The sequence below is a fragment of the Gorilla gorilla genome, chromosome 1, assembly GCF_029281585.2.
Source record: "Gorilla gorilla gorilla isolate KB3781 chromosome 1, NHGRI_mGorGor1-v2.1_pri, whole genome shotgun sequence".
NCBI classification, from domain to species: Eukaryota; Metazoa; Chordata; class Mammalia; order Primates; family Hominidae; genus Gorilla; species Gorilla gorilla.
Window position 1 is genome coordinate 101,992,344 of NC_073224.2, and position 23,962 is coordinate 102,016,305.

Here is a 23,962-nt window from a genome sequence, read left to right on the forward strand (position 1 = left end):
TAGATCATCTTATGCATAGCAAATAATGGAGACCTTTTCCCATAGTTGGACGACCCCATGCAATGTAGAAAGTCAGAGTTAGTGAATAAGCCAGATCAGAAGCTTCTGGTGTATATCACTGTATATATAGAATCTAGCACACTGTTGGATATCTAGCAAGTGCTCAGCAAATGAGAAGTAGTTGAAATTTTTGTGAAAGAGTGAATGAATTAGTTACTTTATTAGTTTTCTTTGTATCTCCAGTGGGCCTCAAGAACTGTACCAATTAAATGAATGGGGAGATTAATAGACATCAGGGAGAGCACTTTCATTCCATCTCAGCACACAGAGTGGGGCCGAGAGCATGGACCGGGGCACTTGGAAGTCCTGGGTTCGAGTCCCAAGCCCTCCTCTCATTCTTGTGGTTGCCATATTGGACATACCGCCTCACCCCACAGATCTCAGCTGCTCCTCACATCTGCCTCTGAAAGCTGTCTCTGACCCACCCACAGTGGCCTCCCTCCCTTGAGCTCCCCTAGCTCTACTGTAGGTTTCACTCTGGCAATTGATCATACTCTACCTTACCTTGTTGTCTTAAGATGTCATTTAGGTCTATTTAAATGGATGCTTCCCATGTTTCTAAGTTGTTTCCCATTGGAGAGTGTGCCTGAGGGCTTGTGGGCAGTGCTCTGTACTGCGAGTCAGAGGCCTTGACTTTGAATTCTGGCACAAGCCACCCACCCTCCTCTGGGCCTCAGCCTGTAATATCTATAAGGTAAAAGGCCGAGGGCTGTTGTGAGGATGGATGAGAACAAATACGTGAAACCACCTTGTAAACTGTAAGGTGCCTTCCAGAAATCAGGCATCATTCTTCTAATGACCAACTCCCTGAGGAAGGGAATGTTTCTTTTGTGGCGTGCACCACTCAGGACCAAGTGCAGGGCCGCCACACACACAGTCACTGCTTGGAAATGCTTCCTGGATCTCATCTGCTGCCTTTGCTCAGGGCTGTGTTCCCGCCTTCCTTTGGAACTAGGAGTTATCTCTACTTCCAGCTTCGAAATGTCCAGAGGTGCACCAAGTTCCAACCCAGACACCCTGATTTGTAGAGGATGCAAAGTAAATGATAAGGGTAGTTAACACTTACTTGGCCAGGCACTGTTCTGGGCACTTTGCATACATTAACTCCTTTATTTTCACAACAGCCCTGTGAGGTAGTCCAGAATATTATCTCCGTCTGACACAGGAGGCATGCTGGTGCAGAGAGGTGGAGTGGGCGTTCTAAGGTCAGGTAGCCCTAAATGGCTGTCACAGGGCTGGGACCCAGCAGTCTGGCCCCAGAGGTCATGCTCTTAACCACACTTCTCGGTTTCTCTAAGCTGCCCTGGGACTGAAAGGCTGCAGTGGAGGCCACGGGGCTCACCTCCCCCACCTAATCCCTAGCAGGAGGGACCCTCAGGATCCTTCTCCTGCCAGGACCCCTCTCTGCTCCTGTGCTTCCCGGCTTCTCTCTCCAGTAGCTCCTCTGCCGTCCCTGCCTCCCTCCTCTGCCCTTGGCCTAAGCCAGGAGATGAGAGCAGCTGCCGGGACATTCAAATTCATTCCTGAAAGAATTCTGCCTCCAAAATCCTCTGGTTTGGGTTTAAGAGAAAACAGAGGCCCAAGCTGGCGTAATATTGATGCCCAAACCATGTAATAGCGGCACAAGAAAGAATGATGTTCATATGAGTTATGATCATGGAAGCACGAATTCTAAATAACACGTCAGCAAACTGAATCTAGCCGTGTATAACAAACATAATACATCATGCCCAAGTAGCGTTCATCCCAGGAATGCAAATACGACTTAGCCCGAGAAAACAGAGGCTCAGAGGGGGCAGCTGCTGAGACAGAGCCGGCCCAGGCACAGCCCAAGGCTTTTGTGGGGCTCAGGCTGACTTTGTGCTACACCTGCTCCTAGGAGGGGCTGGTAACAGTCCCTCCTGTGTCCCCACCCCTTCTCTTTTACACAGCCGCAGAATAAAGTGAGACGCTCCTTTCCCCGCACTCCCTAATTCTCTCTCTCCATTGTTCCTGCAGGACTCCATGTTTTCGTTGGCCCTGAAATGCCTTATCAGTCTGTCCACCATCATCCTTTTGGGCTTGATCATCGCCTACCACACACGTGAAGTCCAGGTAGGTGCCCCCACCTCACCCCTTCATGCAGCGGCTGATCCTTTGGCCTTGCTCTGAGCCGAGCCCATCCCCACACCCAAAACCCACTCCCTTAGCAGCTACTTGGGTGATTTTACAAGACGGTGCCCAAGATCGTGGCTCTTCTCTTCTGGTTTGGACCCAAATGGGAGAGGAAACTGCGAGGCTGCCCTGTGGCTTTCGAATAACTGTTAAGTTGTCTTCAAAGTGGGGATCCCAGAGGCAAACGTAGGGCTTCATGTTGAGCGAGGCTGCCGTATTCGGGACCCTCACTGAGCACCATCGGACCGGGAAAGCCCCTGATGCATTGCTCTGCCTTTTGTGTCTCTTGTCCTTTCTGAACTTGGGCCACTCAGTTCATCCCTTCAGTGAGGCAGACCTGCCTTGTGTACCCCCACATATGCTGCACCAAACTCCACCAAGGAGTCTGCTTTTTGTGAATGGTGTGGTCTTCACCCTTGTGGGTCCAGGCTGGGGGTGTCATTTTCTAGACAGAGTAAGAGTCTGCTGTGGCCGAGAAGGCCTCTGTTTCTTGCTGCCCAGGAGTGACTTGGTACCCAGAGAAACATTGGCTGGGCCTCCAGGGTGCACTTCCAGTTTGGCTGACATAGGGAGGATGGTTCAACCCGGGCCAGGAAGGTCAGACAGGAGAGAACAGATCTGAAGCATCTTCTGGTGACAGTGAGCTTCCCCCAGCCCCCGGCCCTTCAGGCTGACCTGCACTGCTGTGGACCTGAGCAGTTCTAAACTATCCAGATGTTTTTCCTCATGTGCATGTGAATCTGGAAACCATCCCGGTCCTTTGGCTGGAGGAGCACAGATAGATTCACATCTGGGCAGCAGGCGAGAGATTGACGAAGACCAGAGCTCAGAGTCAGAAACACTGGGGTCAAGTCTCGGCCATGACCTTTTTTCTTGGTGTGTCTTTGGCCAGCCCCGTGACCTTCCTGGGTCTTGATCTTCTCATCTAGAACATGGGGCCTTTATTCCAGCTCTGCTGAGCTGTTGTGAGGATGGGATGAGGAGTGCATGGGAGAGTGCTTTGTGAAGCGCTATTTAACAACACCGTTCAAATCCAGTCCCTTTTGTTACTCGGCATTTTCAGGGTGGAGCAGCTGTGCGGATGCAGGTGGGAGTGCCTCCTCCTCCTAGAGAGCCTTGGCTTTTTGTCTGAAGGTCAGGGGCCACTGTGGCTGGCTGGGACATGGAAGCCTTGGCTCCAGGCCACCTTGGCAGGGCTGCATTCTGTCAATGACTAGAGGATACTGACCTGGATGCTGGGACTCTTCAGCCTCTAAAGGGTTGCAGGTGCTTGGACAGGGGCTGTGCCTGTGCCAGATGCCACCAGGCAGCTTCCTTCCTGGAGTCTGAATTGGACAGAGTGGTGGACTTTAACTCAGACCACTGTCCAGTCAGCCCCAGAAAGGAGCCAGGAGTACAGGCAGGGAGGACTAGGGCCACGGAACCGAGACAGGACAGAAGTTGACAGTCTGGGCTCCGGGCCTGGTCCCACCCCACCCAAAGCCAGCCACGGGATCCAGGCAGTCCCTCAGTGTTCGTGTTCTCATCTGTAGGGAGACTGTATTACTATGTGTCACCCTGACCTGTGTGGGGAGATGTCACACACAACAAAGAAAAAAGGCAGAATCATAAAACTCAGTTATGACCCAGGCTTGAGGAAGGGGAAGAAGAGGAGCTGTTCTCAGCCTCAACCCCACACTATGGTGGTGCTAGGCCTGATTACTTCCTCTTTCTGCTCCAGGCATTGGGGTGAGTAGAGCCAGGTGTCCCTCCCTCTGATGCTCCTGAGGTCCTTGTTCCCAGTCCAGGGCCTGCAGCCCTAGCTCTCAGCCTGTTCTGGTCCAGCTGCAGCTTGACTCAGTTCCGGCCTGGTGGCAGGGTCATGTTGCTGACAGCCCAGAACCTGGCTGGGTACCCATTGTCCCATGTCCAGCTCATGGCCAATCTCTGTTTCAGCCCTAATCATGGGCAGTAGATGATGCTATTGGGGGTCATTCATTTTGGCCTGACACAATTTGGAGAAACAAAGTGAAATCAGTTGTGTTGAATCCTGACTCTGGGGCTCAGTTTCCCCATCTGAAGTATGGGAACCACATCACCCACTTTGCTGAACTCTTGCAGGGGTTGGAAACAGTGTAGAGTACAGAGTGGGCTTTCACAGAATGGAAACTTTGGTCCCTTTCCTGTGACCTTTGTCCCACTGCTTCTAGCTGGGCCTTGCACTTACCAGCTGGGTCCACCAGGTGGTCACTATCATGACTGCCTGGTACTGGCAGGTGGCTGGGCTTCCTCCTGCTCTGGCCCAGCCCTGCCTGTACCCTGAGCTCCCACCACCCAGCCCCTTATCCTCCCTGCAGCCTCAGTCACTTGAGGAAAGTCACCAAAACCGGCTTCCTCTGTGCCTCTTACCTTTCCAGTAAAGTTCTTTCTGTGCCCAGCTAGACCTTCTCTTGCCAGAGGGAAATGGGAACAGTTTGGGCCCAGAGAGTCAGCGGGAGGGAGGTTCCTACGGAGCGCCCTTGTATATACCTTACTGGGCCATATGGTAGTTTTCTGTTGGGTGTCTTTCTTCCCTACCTCAGGGACAGTTATCTTTGCATTAATCTTTGCATTTCCAGAGACTTATAGTGTCTGACAGTATACTCTTCTCGGCAGAGTATAGCACGTTTGTAGCACATTCTTTGAATGGAAAGCATGCTGAGTTCAAGGTAACAATTTTCCAAAGCTGGTCGTACCTTGACTTAGCTTTTTGGTCTCGGGCCTCAGTTTCCTCATCTTTTACTTAGCCCCCCAATCTTGTAATTCTCTGATTTAGATCTGGCTGCTCAGCCAGCTGCAGAACCTGCTTCCTGCGAGTGGAGGAAGGAGTTATCCCAAGTGTGACTGATGAAGTTATGCAGAGGGGAGTGCTTAGCAAGCACCCTTCCACAGGCAAAGGCCAGCTGCTGCTCATCTGTTGCGAAGCAGGCAGGGCAGGGGGTGGCTGCTGCATCTCCCCTTTGGGTGATGTCAGGACCTTTGCTAGGAATCTGCTCACAGCTTTCCTCATCTACAGTGGTTCCTGATCACCTGGCTAAATTTTAGCAGGGACCAGATGATCATGTCCCCGTCTTCCCCAGCCTTGCCCCAGAAGCTCACACCCAGGACCCAGGCCCTGCCCAGCACACATGTGAGGCTGGGGGAGTACCTTTTAGAACAGTATTCTTACTTGTTCATTTAGATGGCTTGAGTTTTTCAGGAAGAAGAATTCTAAAACACTGTTGGGTAACTCTCACCCAAGCTGGGTAATTTATAAGGAACATAAATGTATTTCTCACAGTTCTGGAGATCGGGAAGTCCAAGATTAGGGTGCCAGCAGCTTTGGTTGTCTGGTGAGGGCTGCTCTCTGCTTCCAAGATGGCGCTACATTGCTGCATCCTCAGGCAGGGAAGGCAGGAGGCTGAGGGACTGAACGCTGCATGGGGCCTCTTTGATACAGGCCTCAATCCCATTCACAAGGGAGGAGCCCTCATGGCCTCAACATCTCTGAAAGGCCCCATCTCTTGGCACTACCACATTGGCAACACCTGAATTTTGGAGGGGACACGTTTAAACTGTAGTGTCCACCTAGTGCAGGAACCCCAGGGCCTCTGTGTGTGCTACTGTGACGGAGCTGCTGGCCCCCCTGGGAGAGGCTGCCGTACCAATGTCTTTAGAAAGTCCGCCCTTCTGCCGAGAAGAGGCAGCCTCCCTGGAACTTGCCCCCTGGCCTGGTTCTGCTTCTGGAGCAGGGAAAAGAAGGGGTTGGTTTCCCGCGTGGTAGTCTCCATTGTTGGAAGATGGCACCCCACCCCATCTCTCCTCAGTCTCCCTCTCTGTTGGCGTTTTGGAGCACAGACCTTTCAAAGACTCAGGCACCTCTTTTCCTCAGGCCAGTGTGTCCGGGAGAGAAATGAAAACACAAGAAGCAATGCATTTTGTTTATTTACCAAAACTCTGACTGAAAACCATGCTCTCCCTTGGAGAGTCCATTTACTTCTGTGGTTTAGCTCTCACCAACAGCTCTCAGACGTGCTAACCCCCTCCCCAGGCTGCAGGCTCACCGGCAGCCCCTGGCTCCACACACAAAACACTGAACTCCTCTTGCTCCCCAGTATGCTCTCCTCCCTTGCCCTTGATGACCCACCAAGCGCAGTCATTGGTTCAGCATCTATTTAATAATGTTCTTCTAGGTGCAGAGCCCGGGACAGGAGCCCAGTTCTCTAGATGAGAGACTCAGAATTCACCATTGCTTCTCCCAGGGGTCACCAGCCTTGAGTGAATCTATGGCTTTAATGAATGGCCCTGGTGCCATCCTGGAAGGCAGGCTAGCAGGCAGAATCATAAAACTCAGTTATGACCCAGGCTTGAGGAACGTTCTCTACTGAGAATGTAGACTTCAGAGCAGCCCAGCTTGGTGCAAATCATGCTGTTTGTCACATTTAGTGTGTAGGTGGCCTTTAGCAAGTTACTTAATCCTTCTTAGTCTATCTCCTTTCTGTAAAATAGGACTAATAACCATACTGTGGAGGCCACAGCAACTCCATCTTGGATGCTGATCCTCCATATTGACTTCCGATTAACCCAGTTTCGGGAAAGCCTCTAAGATTTCTCCTTTATCTACTGTTTACTGTAAGTCCTGCCCTTAGGCAAATTGCTTCTGAAGCACATATACCCCTTCCCTCTGGTATTTAATCCCTGGGACTAGGGGGTCGTGGTGCAGGATCCACCATCTTGTCTTACTGCTGCCGGAGACTGTGGCTTTTGTTCATAAGTCCCTATTAAATGCTTCTTTCTGAGAAACTGGATATGTCAGCCCCTTTCTTCAGCCTTTCAGCTTCCTCAGCCTTTGGGGGTAGGTTTGAATATGCCTACCCACCCGGAACCAGTACCTACCAGAAAGGGTTATTGTACAGATTAAATTAGATAATATATGCAGAACTCCTTAGCTTAAGTAAGAATGTGTTTGTCTGGCTGACAGAGTGGAAAGGATACCCCGGACAGCGGTCTCAGAGTAAACAAAGGCTCTGAGATGGGGAACTGCAGAGCACACTGGGAATGTCTCAAGGACAGGGTCCTGGGTAGGGGGGCAAGTTCACTATGGAGGGTGGGAAGGACCCGTAGGGACTTGTTTGCCTTGCTGAAGGGTTTTGGAATGTCCTGTAGGCAGCAGCAGAAACTATGAGAAGGTTTTAAGCTGGGGACAGAGATGATCAGATTTACATTTTAGACAGCATTCTTCATCTGCAGCATGCAAATATAGGAAAGGCCAATTTCAGAGGCAGGAGGACAGTGGGAAGCACGTCATCATGGGCCAGGTGAGGGGTGTTGATGCCCAGAGCTGGGGCAGGAGTGAGGAAGGGAGGATGGGAGGGATCCAGTACCCCTGGGAGGAAGTGCCTGGCTCAGAGCCCCAGGCATGGACATTCACATCCAGAGGCGTGGAGCAGAGCCTGGCATCCTTAATAAAGTTGCAGGGATGGGAGGTGCGGTCCCTACATCCAGGCCAATGCCGGGCACATAGCAGGTAGTCAGTGAATGTTTGTTGAATTAAATTGAAGAGACTACTGTGACCCAGGATGGGATACAGAGCAGTGGCAGAGTTCATATAATCCAGTCCCAGAATGGGAGCTTCAGAGATCATTAATTTCAAATTGTGGTTCTTGGCTATCTTCAAAGTAAAAGGCATCAATCAGATCAATGGGGTGGAGATCCACTCTTGCCTGGGGATATCAATCCCCTCAAGATCTAGCGTTGGTCTCAGATGTTTCCAGTCTTCTTCAAACTCAACAGAAACGTAACGGTAGTAACAAACTATGGGCCTTCAACCTCATGAATTTGAAATACAAGGGACCAAAAAAAGGGGAGGCTTTTAATTTATTAGGTATATAAAAGTGGATATTTTCATTAAATACCAATAGAGTTCTGAGCAGACAGGGAAATTACTTGAAATTACAGGACATAAATTATAGGAAGCCTCACTTCCTGTGGCATAATTGCTCTGTGGATGGGAGTGTCCTCCTGGGTGCGTGTAATGTGCTGTCACAGGGACATGGGTGTCTGTAATGCAGGAGGTGTTGCTGGTCCAGGTGCTTTGGGGTCCCACCGCTAAATGAGTTAGTGGTGTCTTCCCCTGAAAGAACAGACAGGACAACTCACATTGCGTCTTGCTCTGTGCCCTCACCCTCCCTTCTCCCTGTAAAAGAAAGCAGGCTCAAGTCACATCCTGAATGTAACCTGTAAGGTGTCCTGGCACTGAGAGACAAGGTATAATAGCAGAGCATGTACTGACCTCTCTAAATTTTCCAACCCTAGTACAGTCTATAAAAACGGTGAGTCCATTCATTCGTTTACTTATTCAACAAACATTTATTGTAGGACTACTTTGTGCTAGGCATTGAGAATCCAGAAATAAAGCAGACCTGATTCCTGCCTTTGGAAATTGGTTTGTCCTAGACCTTTATCCACTGTGACCCAGGGTCATAAGTGCCATAATATGAGGGTCTGTGAAACACCAAGTGGCCACGGAGGAGGGAGTGATGCATTTCTCCCAGAAAGGCTGGGCAGGTTTCACGCGGAGATGATGCTGTGCCCCGTATTCGCCAGGAGCAGAGACCTTGTATGCTCAGGACAAAGCTGGACCAGAGCGTTTCAGGAGAGGAAAAAAAAGAGAAGGAAGCTGTGCCTGTCCTCCGAAGGGAGGTGGAGGCTGCCCAAACCCCCCAGGTAGGGGCTAGAGTCCCCATCCTTCTTCAGACACCTGGTAGAGGTTTCCTAAGGGTGTCTCTGGCTGGTTGGTTGATGAATTAGAAATACCTTCATTGAACCTCCGAGATCTTGAGACCCCCAGACAGAGTTCTCAGCCTGGCTAGGTTTGAGCATGTCAACTCCTTAACTCAGATGTGATGAGCAGATGGAAGGAGGGAGCTCGGGCCACTCGTACTGAAGGGGAGGAGACCTCAACAAGGAAATTCCAGATGGGGGCCTCCTCTGCCAGGTTTACATCCCTCTCCTGTCCCACTTTCATGAGTGTGCCCCTGGTTGATCACAGCACACAAGGGAAATTGAAAATGGGGAATGTGTTCCAGGGAACAGCGACCGGTGATAGGGATTCACTGGAGCGCTGCTCTTCTTTGGGCCTCGGCCTCCTACCTGGCCCAGGTGTGCACAGTGGGGCTAGAAAGAAAGGGAGAAATAGACAGAGGAGCTACACCACCAACTGGGCCCGAGAAGTCAGAACACCATGGAATAAATCCTTGTCAGACTACACTTTGAAGACAGAAAGCTCAGAGCTGATACATTAGCAAGCGCCTCAGAGACGACGGTGTGGCCACATCTTGTCTAGCGCTTTGTATTTTTTAGAGGGTTTTCACATCTATGAGGCCTTGGGCCTGGCCGCCTTCACCTTTTTGCCTTTTAGGTTTCAGCATAGATATTTCCTCCTCCAGGAACTCTCTCTGGCCATCATCCCCCTTCCCTGACCCCAGGGTGCCCCTTCTAGGAGTGGACCTAGCACCAGCTCTTATAGCACCGGCTCTTACTTGTCCCTGTGTGTCGTATGTTGGTTGTGAATACTATTTCTTGCCTGCAACTCCCTTCTCTTACTGTGGGCTCCATGGCAGTGGGGACTGTATTGCATTCACTGTTGGACCCCCAAAGGCATGAGAGTGCCTAGCACATAGTAGGTGCTATTCAATGAGTGTAGGCTGAATAAATGAATGAATGAATGACAAAGCTGGGGTAGGCATGGCAGATTTACTCCCTCCTCATTCTAAGGAGAAAGGGGAGCCTCTCACAGGCTGAGAGCCTGACCTGAAGCCCACAGCCCTGGCATCTGGCCCGTGCTTTCTGCATCCTAAGGGGCTGCGGGTCCCAGCAGGTTGCCCAGTGAGCTGGCCATGCCCACCACGGCCCTCCCTGCCACTCTCTGGGAGGCCCACCTCGATCCCAGCACCTTTTCACTTGGATCGGCCGCTGGCCATGGATTGCCATGGTTACTACACCAGCCCTGGCAGTCTCTGTGTGACATTTTGGTTTTATTTGCTAAACATTTAAACACTTGGGCTTAACCCTTTCTGCCTCAGAGGGGGCTTTCCTGCCCCTGCTCCCTGTCCCTCAGGTGTGAGGGCCCCCGGCTGCTCTCCCTGGCCCTGGCTGGCGTCTCCAATGGGGTGGGTGTGCTCGTGGTGGCAGCAAGGCTTGCTTCTCGGCTGCCTGTATTGACTTTCTGTTTTGTCTCTGGGGAATGTCATCCTGGATCATGCTCTCACTGGGCGGTGCTGTGTCCATTAACAGGTGTGAAAAGCCCTGCTCCGGGCATGTTAAGGCTTGACCTCCCCGTCAGCTGGGGTTCTGTTGGCTTCCAGGCAAACGCCTCTTGCCAAGTCCTCCAGGAGCTTGCTTAGCTCCAGGAGTTCAGGACGGGGTGGGGAGGGGTCATCTGCCTTTGAACCCTGGCAGGAGGACAGAGGGGAGACTGGTTTCGGGAAGAGTCCGTGTTTGTGAATGGGAAGGCGGTGCGTCGCCTGGCCTCCCACGCCTCCTCTCCTGCAGGCTCAAGATGAAGCCTCCCGGGAAGAGGAGGCGGCCTGGGAGGCTGAATCCACCCAGCTATGTGTTACCTTGGAAACCACACACTTGTCCTCGCCCTAGGCCATGTGAAGTGAGGGGGCCGTGGACACGCTTCTCAGGAAGCTTCCAGTGTAATTCAGGATACAAAAAATCACAGTCCCAGCATGGGCAGCTGAGAGAATGAAAATGTTCAAAAAAAAAAAAAAAAGCAGCCTAACAACTGCCCTGCCCAAGGGGCTCCCACCCCAGCAACCCTCTGCCCATTCTACATGGGACGAGAGGCCAGGGCCAGTTTGTCTGGGATGCTGATCACTTGTGAGCTTGGACAAGCTACTTGTTCTAGCTCAATCTCAGTTGTGTTGTCTGTAAAGTGGGCAGATTAGGCCAGATGATCTCTGAGAACTCTGATTGTAGCCAGAATTCCATGTCTGAGGGACACTGCGTGACAAGGAGAGGAAAATGTCGGGAGAGTGGCTGTGAGCGGTTTTTGGTAACAATGACTGACCTGGTTTGTGTTCAGGAGGCCCTTTGTGGGACTGTCCGAACAACTTCTGTCCCTTCTCTTAATAGCCTTGCCTCTGCCCAGTCACAGAGCTGGCTGTCCCCTAAACACAGCCTCAAACTTGACATAGAAAACAATAATAAAGACAGCTCTTTGGCTCCAACATCTTAAAGTTTAAAGGTGACTCCTCTTGAGTCTCTTACACACAGGAGCTGGTCAGACAGCTTAAAGTTTTCGGGATAATAGAGTAAGTGGCCAAGTCCCCTGCCTTAGCAATCCATTCCAACCTCCTTCCGTGAACACAGACTCCCACTTCTCCAAAGTCATGGGGAACAAGTGCTCAGCTTAATAGAATATTCTGTTTCTCCATCATTCTCAGCAAACTATCGCAAGGACAAAAAACCAAACACCGCATGTTCTCACTCACAGGTGGGATTGAACAATGAGAACACATGGACACAGGAAGGGGAACATCACACACCGGGGCCTGTTGTGGGGAGGAGGGATGGGGGAGGGATAGCGTTAGGAGATATACCTAATATAAATGATGAGTTAATGGGTGCAGCACACCAACATGGCACATGTATACATATGTAACAAACCTGCACGTTGTGCACATGTACCCTAGAACTTAAAGTATAAAAAAAAAAAAGAAAAAAAAAGAATATTCTGTTTCTCTGAGAGTGCCAAGGTGTGTCATCCATGACTTTTTCAAAGTTAATCCGTTCTATTTGGTTTTGTTGTTACCATTTTTCAATGATGATCATTTCCCCCGTGGCAGCGGTTCTCAATCAGGGGTGTGCCTCAGATCCCCTGTGTCATGTCTGGGTCCTGCATAGGCAGGTGAACCCCACTGCCTGGGAATGTGTGTTTTGACAGCACCGCAGGGGGTCCAGTGCACACTCTTATTAAGAAACATGGCACTCAGTTAAGCTCAGGGAGGCCAGCGTCTTCCCAATCATCCCTGCAGCCACCCCTGCTGTGCCTAACGAAGAGCACTGTGCATAGTAGGACTCAGTGACTCCTGAGGTAAGGATCATTGACTCTCTGAGGATTTGTAAAGTTGGAAGGCACTGTCGAATCTTTAGTGTTTGGAGGCTTCTATACAAGTGTTGTTGCATTGTGCTATCAAGAAAATTCTGATAATTCTAGTTTCCTGTTGAGTACAAATCTAGTAAAATGACATTTTCCTGTTTTTAAGAGAAAAAATGGCAAAATCACCACCGCTCAAATTCTCCAAAACCCAACAATTGGACGAGGAAAAGAGATGAACTGCCCCTGATTTACCTTTGAATTAAATAATTCGATGCAATTCAGTTGAGCAGTTTTGTTTCCTCCAAAGGCATCTCCCATACAAACCTGTCCTGTTAGCATGATGGTGGGAGAGACACTGAGCGTGCGGTCCGTAGACCTGGGTCCAAGTTGAGACTTGTTCATTTAAAACACTTTTTAAACTTGTGGTAAAATATACATAACCTATAATTTAGCATTTTAACCATTTTTAAGTATATGGTTCAGTGACGTTAATTGTATAATTATATTCTTATATATATATTTGTATCCTTATTATTGTATCCTTATTATTGTATATATACAATTGTATCCTTATTAGGATATATAATTGTATCCTTATTATTGTATAATTGTCACCACCATCCATCTCCAGAACTGACTTTGTCATTTTCTATGTGGCCTTGTGTGCCCCCACCAAGGCTTGTGGTGAGCTCTCTTCGCACATCGTCTCCACAAGCATCTCCCACTTTGTCAGCCCCTAAACTTACCTTTACCCTGTCCCATCGCCCTAATGTCACGGGCCAGGGTTCTGATTCCAAGTTTAGATTGGGGAAGTGGTTGGTAATCCCACAGGTGGTAATAGTGTCGCCTCCATCTGTTGATCTCTCGTGTGCTGGGGACTGTGCCTTTACTTTATCATCTCAGTGATTCTTGGCGACAGTCCCGTAGTTAGGCTCTGTATTCATACCCCCTTTATAGATAAGGCAACTGAAGCAAAGAAGGTAAGAGATGTGTCCACAGTCATGTGGCTGGTGAGGGCAGAGGGTGTTGAGGTCAACTGTTTGAGTTGACCATCTCCAAAGCTAGCCAGGTTGCCCTGCCTGGGGGAGAGAGGCCCGTCCTCAAATTAACTCTTCTACCCCTGGTTCCTACAATGGCTAGAAGCAGCCTAGAAGGTGGGCTGAGTCATGGGGACTTCCCTCCAACAAGGGTGAATATTAGGAAGCCTAGGGCTGAACAGTAACCCAGTGTTGGCCCAACCTTGCAGCAGCTCTGGAGGCACTCATCCCAGCCATACCCCCACCTTGGCTGTGCCTTGTGGTGGCTCCTCTGCCTATTAAAATCCCTTCCTTCTCCTGGTTTCCCTATTGTCCTCCCCTTGGGTCCAAGGCTTGCCTCAAGGATGAGGCCCAGCACCCTTGGGGAGGTAGAAGGGCAGCCATCTCAGGGTAGCCTGCCCAACCATCAGAACTGGGACCCGCTTCAGTTTCTCTGCCTTGCCTTCTGATCCCAACTAGGCTAGGGTCTTCCTTGAAGCCTCGCTGAGCCCCATACTGGGTCTTGTTCTTTCTTGCCTCCCTGCCTTCTGAGGGGCTGACTTCTACTTCTGCTCACCTGGAGTCACAGTGTCCCTGATAGTCCCCAGGCCCTCAGGATCAGACCTGCCTCTACCGTCAAGCCATCATCTGCCTGGGCTGAGTCTGGTCTTTCCCTTAGACACTGTGCCTTGGGCTGCCAGTGGCCTGGGTGAGTCAGGCTTCAGCAGCCTTCCTGTTTCCCTGCCCATATTTTCCCCTCCTTCTGCCCGTTCCTATGGTAAGGTGCCAGCAGCCTTCCACCCAAGCTCCCCTAAGCTGGACCCAGGACTTCCCTAGATTAAATGCCCCCACTTCCCTGGCATAATCATGTCAATAATCCTGTTTCCACCCTGATCTTGCTACTCTGAACAGGATCTGCTTGGTCCACAGCAGCCCAGGGATCTGGTGACACACTGACCCTTACACACCACTGGGATCAGGTCAGTACAGAGGGCACCGACCTGCTTTCTCACTTTGTTACTGCAGCCGAAGACAGCCAGTGACTTTTAGCTTTCATGGTAGCCTGTTAGTTTATATTGAATTGAATATTTACTAAAACCCCTCTGTCTTCTCATGAGCTGCTAAGCAGCTCCCCACCCTCTGCCCCCTCAATCTCCCATCCTTGCTAATACCGTTGGCTTTTTAGGTGAGAACTGTACCTTTCATTTTCTTCTGTTACGTTTCCCTGCAGCTGTTTCAGCCCTTCATTCTAGTCTGTCCAGGCCTTTCAGCATCTCACTCAGCAACATGTATCTGGGGGCCTCCCAGCTTCCTGCCCTCCCATATTTGATGAGCCTGAGTATAATAGCTTCATCTAAACCATTGATACAAATGTCGAACCGGAAGTCAAATCTGGGAGGTAAACTTTCTTTGGTTGGACTAAAGACAGGAGAAGTAAAGAAGAAACTTCAAGGATTTGCAAATCTTTTTCATCTTAAAAGTTTTGTGGCCTCCTGTGAGGTTGTAGTTTTATGTGCCCTCCCACCCCAGCCCCCAAATAAGCCTGCTGTGCGTTCATAGAACACGTGTTTATTGAGCCATGCTCTGTGAGGGGCATGGTGCCTGGTATGGGACAGAGCTGTGAACTACAGACTGGACCCGGTCTCGTGTTACTCTCAGTCTGTGAAATGAAAGCGTGGCTGCTGGTGCTGGGGCTTGGCTGCTGGGGCTGAGTGTTGAGTCTGTGAAATGGACGGGTGAAGCCGTACGCCTGGTCACTCGGTGAGATCATGTTGTGTCACAGGAGAGTGCTGAGGCACGGCCACCGTGGCTGGACGTTCTCAGAGACACTGCTCAGCCACAGCAGCTGGGCCTGGCTATGACCACTGACCTGTGACTACATCAGGCACAGCCACAAACCAGAGATCAGTAACCAGACATGGCGGAGCCATCCACTGGGCGCAGAGCAGCCACCGCCTCTGAACTCAGAGCCACGAGGCGGCTCTGCGGGAGCACCGGGCAGGGAGTCAGGTATGTCCCCGACACCTGCCTGCTGTGTGATCGCCAGCAGACCCTGCCCCACACTGCCCTCAGATCCCTCACTTGTGCATCTGGGGAGGAAGCTAAGGGCTCTCCAAGGTCCCTCTCAGCTCTTTATGGTGCTTCTTGCTAGAATGTGCTAGAAACCATATCGATTTGAGAGCAAAGAGAAATTGCCACCAGTGGGTGTGTATGTGTGGAATGGGAGGCGGGGGAGTGGGCAGGGCGATATTTGTCTTCCTGCTGCTGTTAGAAATAGCAACTATTCTCTCCCCTGAGGACTGGACAAAAGGTGATTAATTCATTCAGCACAGAGCTATTGAAGGGCTGTTCTGAGCCAGGCACCTTGGGGACAGCAAGGTCCCTGCCCTAAACAGGCTTGTGATCTAATGGAGAGATAAGCACACAGACACACACGCCTTGGCTGCTGGTGCTGAGGACAAGGGTGTGGAGGGCACGGCGCACAGTTCCACCTAGATGGGAATGAGGACGCTGCTGTGCAGGGCATCTGAGATGGTCATGGGGTCAGTTCTAGCAGGTGCAGGTGGGTTGAGGGTCCTCTAGGGGAAGCGACCAGCTCCAGCAGCTGTGAAGAATGCAGAAGCTCAGGGCTCTGGGGAATGGGAGGCATGCAGCTGATCGTAAAGGGAATGTTGAAAGGTGAGAATAGAAAGAGGGGCTGGAGCCATATCCTGGTGAGCAGCAGCTGGAGAGATGAGGCACCCAGGTCTAAAATGGTAGTAGCCCCATTCTATCTATGAGAAGGGGTTGGGGGATGGCGATCTGACGGCGGGAGAGGGAAGCCAGGGAATTTGTCTTCAGGTAGCACCGGCAAAGCATTTTATGTAAGATGGAGAGAATGTCAATAGTCTGTATCAAAGACTGAGAGGTAAGAATGGGGATGGGAGATGGGTGTAGATTATGATACAGGTTGAACCCCCCTCAATCACTGGGACCTGCTCTGACCTTAGAGTACAGGGTTGGGCTAGAGGAATGGTGGATGAATCTCCCTCCTTGGGAGATTGTTAGGATTAAAGATGAGAGCCACTTGGTACACTCTTGTTTAAGAGTCAGAGGAATGGAAAAACACCCCTCCCACCCCAAAATGCTGAGGTTCTGATCTCACTGACTGAACACCACCCCACCAGGAGCCAGGGCTTGAGGGCAGCCCGAGTTTGTCTTGCTCTGTCGGATCTTTTTGGATGTTTAGCAGGAGCGACACTGATCAGACTTCACAAGAACCTTAGGATTTTACAATTTTGCTCTTCCCTTATTGTTCACAAATCAAGCCTATGCCTAAAAATACACTCTTCTCCAGCAGCCTCGGGGACTTAGCTTCTCCCCCAGGCAGGAAGTTTACATCCTTCCTTTGCCTGCAGAATTCAACCTTGCAGGTTTGGTAGGGTGGCTGGAAACCGCCACCATCCCAGAGCAGGCTTCTATCCCCAGGGCCTGGCTGTCACCCGCAGCAGCAGTGACATCACCCAAAGCCGACTTTGTGCGGGGGGCTTCTGAGTGTTAAGTGGGCTCAAAAGGTTGAAGCGTAGGGACAGGTAGGAGGAGCTGCGTGGCTTGGGAAGGAGCAGCTGGCACTGTAGAGGGAATGACTTGCCCCAGCTGCTGTTGGGTTACGGGCTCGAGTTGTCCACAGCCACCCGGGGACATTTTTTCCTCTTCTCAGTTCCTCTTTGACCCTGTGCTCAGCTTCACTAAAACCACCTTGTCTCACCTTCTCTGTGTGTCCTTGGCCTCTCCTTTCCTGCTTGCCTCAGTCTTTCCCATCTTTCAAATCTAAACATGTGGTGTCTGTTGCTGCGGGTTGACTGCATGTGTGTGTGTGGTTTTCAAGCTGAATTGACAGGGCTGAGTTTTACAGCCAATACTGCCTGGCTCTGGAAGAAGAGAAAGAGGAGGACAATGAGGGACAGGATCTCTTGTAGCAGAGAACATTCTGATCCGAATGTCCTTTCAGGATAAATTTAGTTCCTGGGGCTGGGACCACATTCTAATTTGGTGGGAGTCCTTGGGCACCCTGGTGGGGAATGGCTGCTTCCTTCCTCACCTCCCTGGTCGATTTCAGGGACCGCAGGAAACCCAAGCCTTATGAACATTATGCAGAACTGCTATTACAACAATCCTGAGCTGACATAAGATTTATTCATCGGGCACCAAATTTCCTTCAGGCCCCTTTCTAGTTTGTAGTTTTTGAAGCTGCTACATTTTTTATGGCTGGCACATCTCAAGGAGGAAATGCAGATTAATAGTCTGTACTGGCTGTGTTCTCATGCTCTCAGGATTGAATCAATAATGACTGCAGTATTAATTAGGTCTTTATGAAAAGAAAATGAAATATGGTATGACATGGAAGATTCTAGATTTAGAATCAAGAGTTCTAATCTCAGCCCTGCTGCCGTCTAATGGGTGACCTCGGGCAAATCACTGAATTTCCCTGAGTCTGTTTCCTCCCCTGTATAAACAGGTCATAATGCTGGCCACACGCTGATGTTGTGAGCATTAGCTAAGAGAGCTGGGTAAAAGGGCCCACCAGGGCCTGGCACAAACAAGAGACTTCGGTGACTTTAATTTTGGACTCTCCTTGCTAAGGAGATCACCACTGCAAATCCAGCCCTTTGCTGGCGCACAGTGGTGCAGCTCTTGCCTGTTCTTGGCAGCAGGTGGGGTACCCAACACCTTGAGATGAACTCTCCAAAGTCCTTGCTGACAATGTCCACGGTCCCTTCTTAGCTGGTGACCAGGAACACTCCCTAGGGGCCTCCCTTCTCAACCTTCCACTTCTCCTACCCATACCCCACAACGGCCCCATTTCCTGTTGTTTCTCATGAATAGAGTCAGGAAGTAGAAACACTAGTTCGTGCAGTGTTCACGGACATCACGGGGCTCTAGGGAGCCTCACATCACATCACTCTGACACTGACTCTCCTGCTTCTCTTTTCCATATTTAAGGATCCCTGTCATTATGTTGTGCCCATCTAGATAATCCAGGATAATCTCCCTATTTTAAAGTCAACTGATTAGCGGCCTTAATTCTATCTGCATCCTTAATTCCTGCTTATAACACAGTCACAGGTTCTGGTGATTTGGACACAGACATTTTGGGGGGCCATTATGCTGCCTACCACAATCCTCTATTTGTAGATGAGGAAACTGAGGCTAGGGTATTAGGTCACATACCCAAAGTCACACAGCCGGTAAGTGGCAAGGTTGGAATTTGAACTGGAGCTGCACAATCTGAAGGCTACTACTACCCTAAAGGGCCCCCTAGAAACCCAGAGAAAGCTCATTCCCACAGAATGGCCCCAAACAGCCGACCACAGCGGGAGAAGTAGAGATCAAAAGAGCCCACCCATCGGAATCCACACACACTGTTTTAGTTCATAATGCAGAGAAGAGACTGGTGAATAATACTGCATAAACTCTGAACCAGTGGTTCTCAAATTTGGATTGAGAAAAAGTAGTTTGTAATTGCCCTAGGAGCTTTAAAATAATTGCCCTGGGAGCTTTAAAATAATACTGGTGCCTGAGTCCCACCCCCTAGGGATTCTGATTTAATTGCTCAATTGCTCAATTGCTCAGGGGAGGCATTGAATATAGGCGATTTTTCCAAGCTCCCCAGGTGATTTGAAAGTGCATCAGAATGTGAGAATCATTGCCCTGAACTAACCCATGGCCACAGCCTTTCCCCCTACCTGACAATTGTGTCCATAGTCTGATTAGACCATGCCCAGAACACACCCCTCCCACCTTTTGGGCCTTTTCCCTGAACGCCCAGGTCCCCCTGTTTCCTCTTCACCGCCTCACTCGCACCCTGACTGTGTGCCGAGCAGCATTAGATGTGTAGAGAGGACCTCCCATGGGAAATGGGGCATATTCTCTCCTCTGGCATCTCTCATGCCCCTCTTGCATGGCTGTCTGCAGAATAGAATTGTTTTAATGTCCTCTTTGTATATGCTATATTTCTATAGAGTCTCTCCTTGAAAATGTAATTCACTATGTTTTAGGTGTCTGCATCAGTTCAGCTTGAAAGGCAGTGTGTCCAGAGGGTTGGAGGTCTGACTCTGAAGCCAGACTGCCTGGGTGCAAAGCCGAACCCTGCCAGTTCCTGACTGAGCTTGGGGTAAACGATTCTAGCTTTCTGTGCCTCAGTTTCCTCATCTATAAAATAGGGATCAGAATAGCCCTTACCTAGGGTTGGTGTGAGAACTAATGCTTTCATATATGTAAAAGGGATTAGGACTATGTATTTGCTCATGTTACTAGTATTGCTACTACTCTTGTCTTCACCGAGATCTGTGGGATTCAGTTAATTTCAGCAGACACCGATTCCCTACTCAGTGCCAGGATGGGAAAGAATAAGATGTGTTCTCTGCCTTCAAATAGTTCATGGTCTTGGAAGGGAGAGGGCTGGTAAGGAGAAGGGAAGAAGTCAAATAGGTGAACAGCTAATTAATAATATAATACAGTGTTGACTTGGAACCACGTTGCTGTGGAATAATAAAGATGGGGACATCATGATGTGGGGATTCACCATTGTCGTGAAGGCATATCATGAATTCTAAGCACTAATAAAAAAATCTTAGTGCGTTTTGTCCTGCCATCCATCCGCATTTGCGAAGCTGTGGGCTGTAACACCCTGTTAAGCCCCTTAGACTCATTTCATGAGTTGTGAATTCGAGCCAATTGTGTTAGTGTTTGTGAGTGAACGCATTAATCTGAAAGGTGTCAGTGGCATCCCAGTTCCTGCTGCAAATGCCCCCCACAGGGAGAGGAACGGGGTGGCTTTCTCCAAGAAAACAGCCAGTCTCTTCAAATCCTAGCCCTACCCTCCTTTCAAGGTGCATCCCAGAGAGCGGCTGGAGTCCACTGCAGAGGGTGGTAAAGGAGGACGTGTCATGCCAACAAGGGAGCAATGACAGCAATCAAAAGGGACATCCAAGGAAAATGCAGAGTTGCACGGGGAGACGGGGTCTTAAAAGCCCACACAGGCAGGGATGGAAAATGCTCCTCTGGGAATGCTCATGTGGTAAGGTGGCCATGGGTGAGTGGGAAAGGAGGGAGGGGTGAATCCTTGGTGTGTGAGGCTCTGTAGAGAGAATGGTTGCTGCCTGGGCAGATGCCTCCTTCTTGTCCCCTCCAGCCAAATGGTCACACATCTCTCGCTCAGATTAACAGCTTGCTGGCCGGTGTGGCAGGCAACTGTAGGAATCTCCGCCAGCTGTGGGAACAGCTGTGCACTGCCCAGGGCCACATCACACCCTGGCGTGTTTCCCATTCCCTCTTGGTCAAACACACTTAAAAACAGGACTCAATGCTCCTTGGTTTCTAACTGTAAAATATGCCACGTGGAGGATGCAAACTCATGTCTGCCTGGGGACTACAGTGGGGCAGGCAAATGTTCGATGGGCTTGTGAGTTTTTGTGTTTTGAAGAAAAACAACTGTCTCAAGGCAGACAGATGTTGATGAATGTGTTTATTTATAAAGGGTGTACTGAGCTAATAATGACACCAGATCATCCCCAAATGATAGGTGTCACTGCTGACCTATAGCTCAGAGTGTCACTGCCTCTGTTGGAGCAACCTGCTCCATACTGCTGGCCTTTTTCATCTGCAGCCCAGTGTGGCTTGTGGCAAAATATTTACAGTAGCCTGGGGCTTGCGTGAAAGCCCTGCTAACCCATCTCTGTGCCCTGCTGGTGGTCAGAAATGTCTGTTTTTGTTTCTAGGCTTCCAGAGTCACTAGGACTCTGGGCAGGGAAGGAGGGCCCTCAGGCTCATTGGTGTCTAGGGCCTGGGGGGATTTTTGAGCCACTTCACAAAGCCTGGCCACAGTCCGAGGCCCAGTACATACAGCTGCAGCCCAGGTGACTCCATGGTGAATTGCTCCATCCCCAACATAAGGCACTTGGCACAGCCTCAGTGAGCTATGAGAGAGGCCAGAGTGGGAAGGTGTCATGCACAGCGTGAAAAGGGCCCTCACAAAGACAGACAGCCTCTCCCCTCCAACCAGGCAGAACAACTAAGTAGAAAGGCTGGTGCAGCTGGAGAATATGGCCAGGAAAGGAGCCTCACAGTGACAGCCAGAGGAAACTCAGGCTGAAGCCACTGGGCCTGTGTGGGTCTGCCTCTCGGATGGGGCTCCATGCACACCCACGTTAGTAGGTGGAGCTGTGTGGGAACATTCAGGTCCCTGGCGTTAAGTCTCATGCCTAGCCCTGGCTGGAGGGTTTTGATGAATGGATCTTTTTTTTTTCTTTAATAGTGTAGAAATTGTATTTTGCCTCATATTCTTGGGTTATCCATATTAGTCTGCAGCTGTTGGTCTTCCTAAACCAGGACTGAGTAGGTCATCCTCTGTTCACCACTGGTGATTTCTTACCATCTGGTGATTTCTGGATAATGCTGAGCCCCTGAGCTTGGACATCAGGCTCTACAGCAGGGCTGGGCTCCATACTTCCTGGGCCCTGCCCCTGGCCAGCTGCCCTGAGGTCACTGAACACTTGGGGTGAGAATAGATCTTACCCACCCCTGCTCCCTGTGTTTTGTCAAACTCCCCTCCTTCCTGGCTCTGGAGTGAGCTCCTGGGTGCGGGGTAGTGGCTTGAGCTCCATGCAGGTTTGGTGCCCTGCTCATACTGAGAAGCTCAGTAAGCCCACATCAACCATTTGTCTTTCTCTAGCCAAGAGTCAAATAGATCCACGTTTAAATCCCAGCTCTGCCTTTTATTAGCTGTTGGACTAGTTGTTTAAACCTCTCTGCCTCAGTTTCTTCATCTAATATCAGTACCTTCCTAAAGGGGTTGCTGTGCCCATTACATGAAATAATGCTCAGAAAGCAGTGGTACAGGGTAGGAATTCAGTATGGTAGCTGCTATTGTTTTTGTTACTATTATTATTTCATCTCACCCCTACTGCCAGTGCCCCGCATGCAGTAAGTGCTAATAATTGTCCAATCAAGAAACAAGTGAACGAAGGCCATGTTCTTATTCCCTTGCTCTTGTGGGTTGGCCCCTTCCTGTTCGGCTGCCTGCATGCCCACTCCCATCAGGCTGCTGAGAGCGTTCCTGGTGCGCCCCGACTTGGTGCTGACATCAGCAAACAGAGCCCCAGAGGCCGAGTCTTTCACTCTGGGGTTGCGCATCCTCCGGGGGTGTCAGCTCTTCAAGCTCTTCCAGGTCCTGCAGCTGTTGGCTAGAGATGCCAGCTATGGAAACAGCTGTGCCTCCACCATCTTGCCTCTTCCTCCCCCTGGATTCCTGCTATCCCTTTGGCAGGCAAGCGCACTTAAAAATAAGTGGCAAAAGTTGCACTTGTTTGAAGTGTAAGATATGTCACTCTCAGAAAGAGATTTTGTTCTTACTGAATAAAGGATAAGAAATAGATTCCTAGTTAAAGAACTTTTTTGGCTAGCTCTTCTTTCAGGGGGTGGGAGCGAGCATCCTTTGTCCTTTTGGCGTAGGCTCTTGGGGAAGAATGGATGTTCTCGCTTCAGAGCCGCCAGCACAGGCTCTCTGGGCTCTGGCTTTCTCATTGATCTATTTCCCTCTAGTGAATGGGTTTTACAGAAGCTGCAGAGAGATTTTCCCCTAATGATTGTGGATAGAAAAGAATAAAAAGTGACTCTGGGGGTATCTTGGGACCTTAACTGTCATTGCACGCTGACACTTCATTTCAGAATGCAAACGGCCTTCTTCTACTTTGCCGGGATAAATGGTTCCCTTTAGCTGGGGACAGTGAGAAAAGAAGCAGGGCTTTCCAGGTAAAATTGAAGGGCCTCCTGTGTTGGGGGTGAGGCTCTCCCCCCACCTCCTTTCCTCATCTCCCCCAGAATCCTAAAGAAAGGAGGAAGGAAGCTGGAGTCCACTGGCCAGCTTGGTGTATAGAATCTTTTTCTTTCTCTTTTTGAGCGGGGGATAAGGTCTGGTTGGAGGGAAGTGGCACCATCTTGGCTCACTGCAACCTCCACCTCCCAGGCTCAAGCCATCTTCCGACTTCAGCTTCCCAAGCAGCTGGGACTACAGGCGTGCACAATCATGCCCGGCTAATCTTTGTATTTTTTGTAGAGATGGGGTTTTGCTATGTTGCCCAGCCTGGTCTCAAACTCGTGAGCTCAAGCCATCCGCCTGACTTGGCCTCCCAAAGTGCTGGGATTACAGGCGTGAGGTATCATACCTGGTGATGGATACAGTCCTAATCTGTTTCCTCCTAACAGGCATCTCCCGGTGAAGCCTGGAGTCTAGGGAAGGAACTCCTGCTTAATGGGCCCCCAGGAAGTCACTTTCTCAGGCTGGCTGGCATCAGAACTGGTGCCCAGGTAGGAGGTGCCAGTGTCAGTCTTCTCAGGGTGGGGTGGTGTCTGCTTTTCCTGTGGGTCTAGCATCCTCACCAGGTTATAACAAGGCCAGCTTGGAGCTCTGTACTGGGATCTCTTAACAATCACCGGCCCTGAGCACCCATCTCCTGGGTGAGGGTTTGGGTCAGAAAGATCCTCTGAGCCAATTCTGGACTCCTTATCTGTGTCCTGTGGTAGAGCAACAGCTCTGTGAGGACAGAGCAAAGCTAGGGGGCCACCGCCGTGTACCAATATCAGCACG

The 23,962-nt window shown here is 50.3% G+C and overlaps 1 protein-coding gene across 5 annotated transcripts in view; it reads left to right on the plus strand.

Annotated features, from left to right (window-relative positions):
• KCNN3 (potassium calcium-activated channel subfamily N member 3) overlaps positions 1-23,962 on the plus strand; it is a 172,963-nt gene that overhangs the window by 46,087 nt on the left and 102,914 nt on the right. For all 5 annotated transcript variants that reach the window (XR_010129493.1, XM_055360651.2, XM_019023215.4 and 2 more), the window contains exon 2: positions 2,059-2,154. Coding sequence is in view for 4 of the 5 variants with exons in the window: in XM_055360651.2 (XP_055216626.2) it covers positions 2,059-2,154 (96 nt within the window). In the remaining variant the exon portion in view is untranslated. The remainder of the gene's footprint in view (positions 1-2,058; positions 2,155-23,962) is intronic.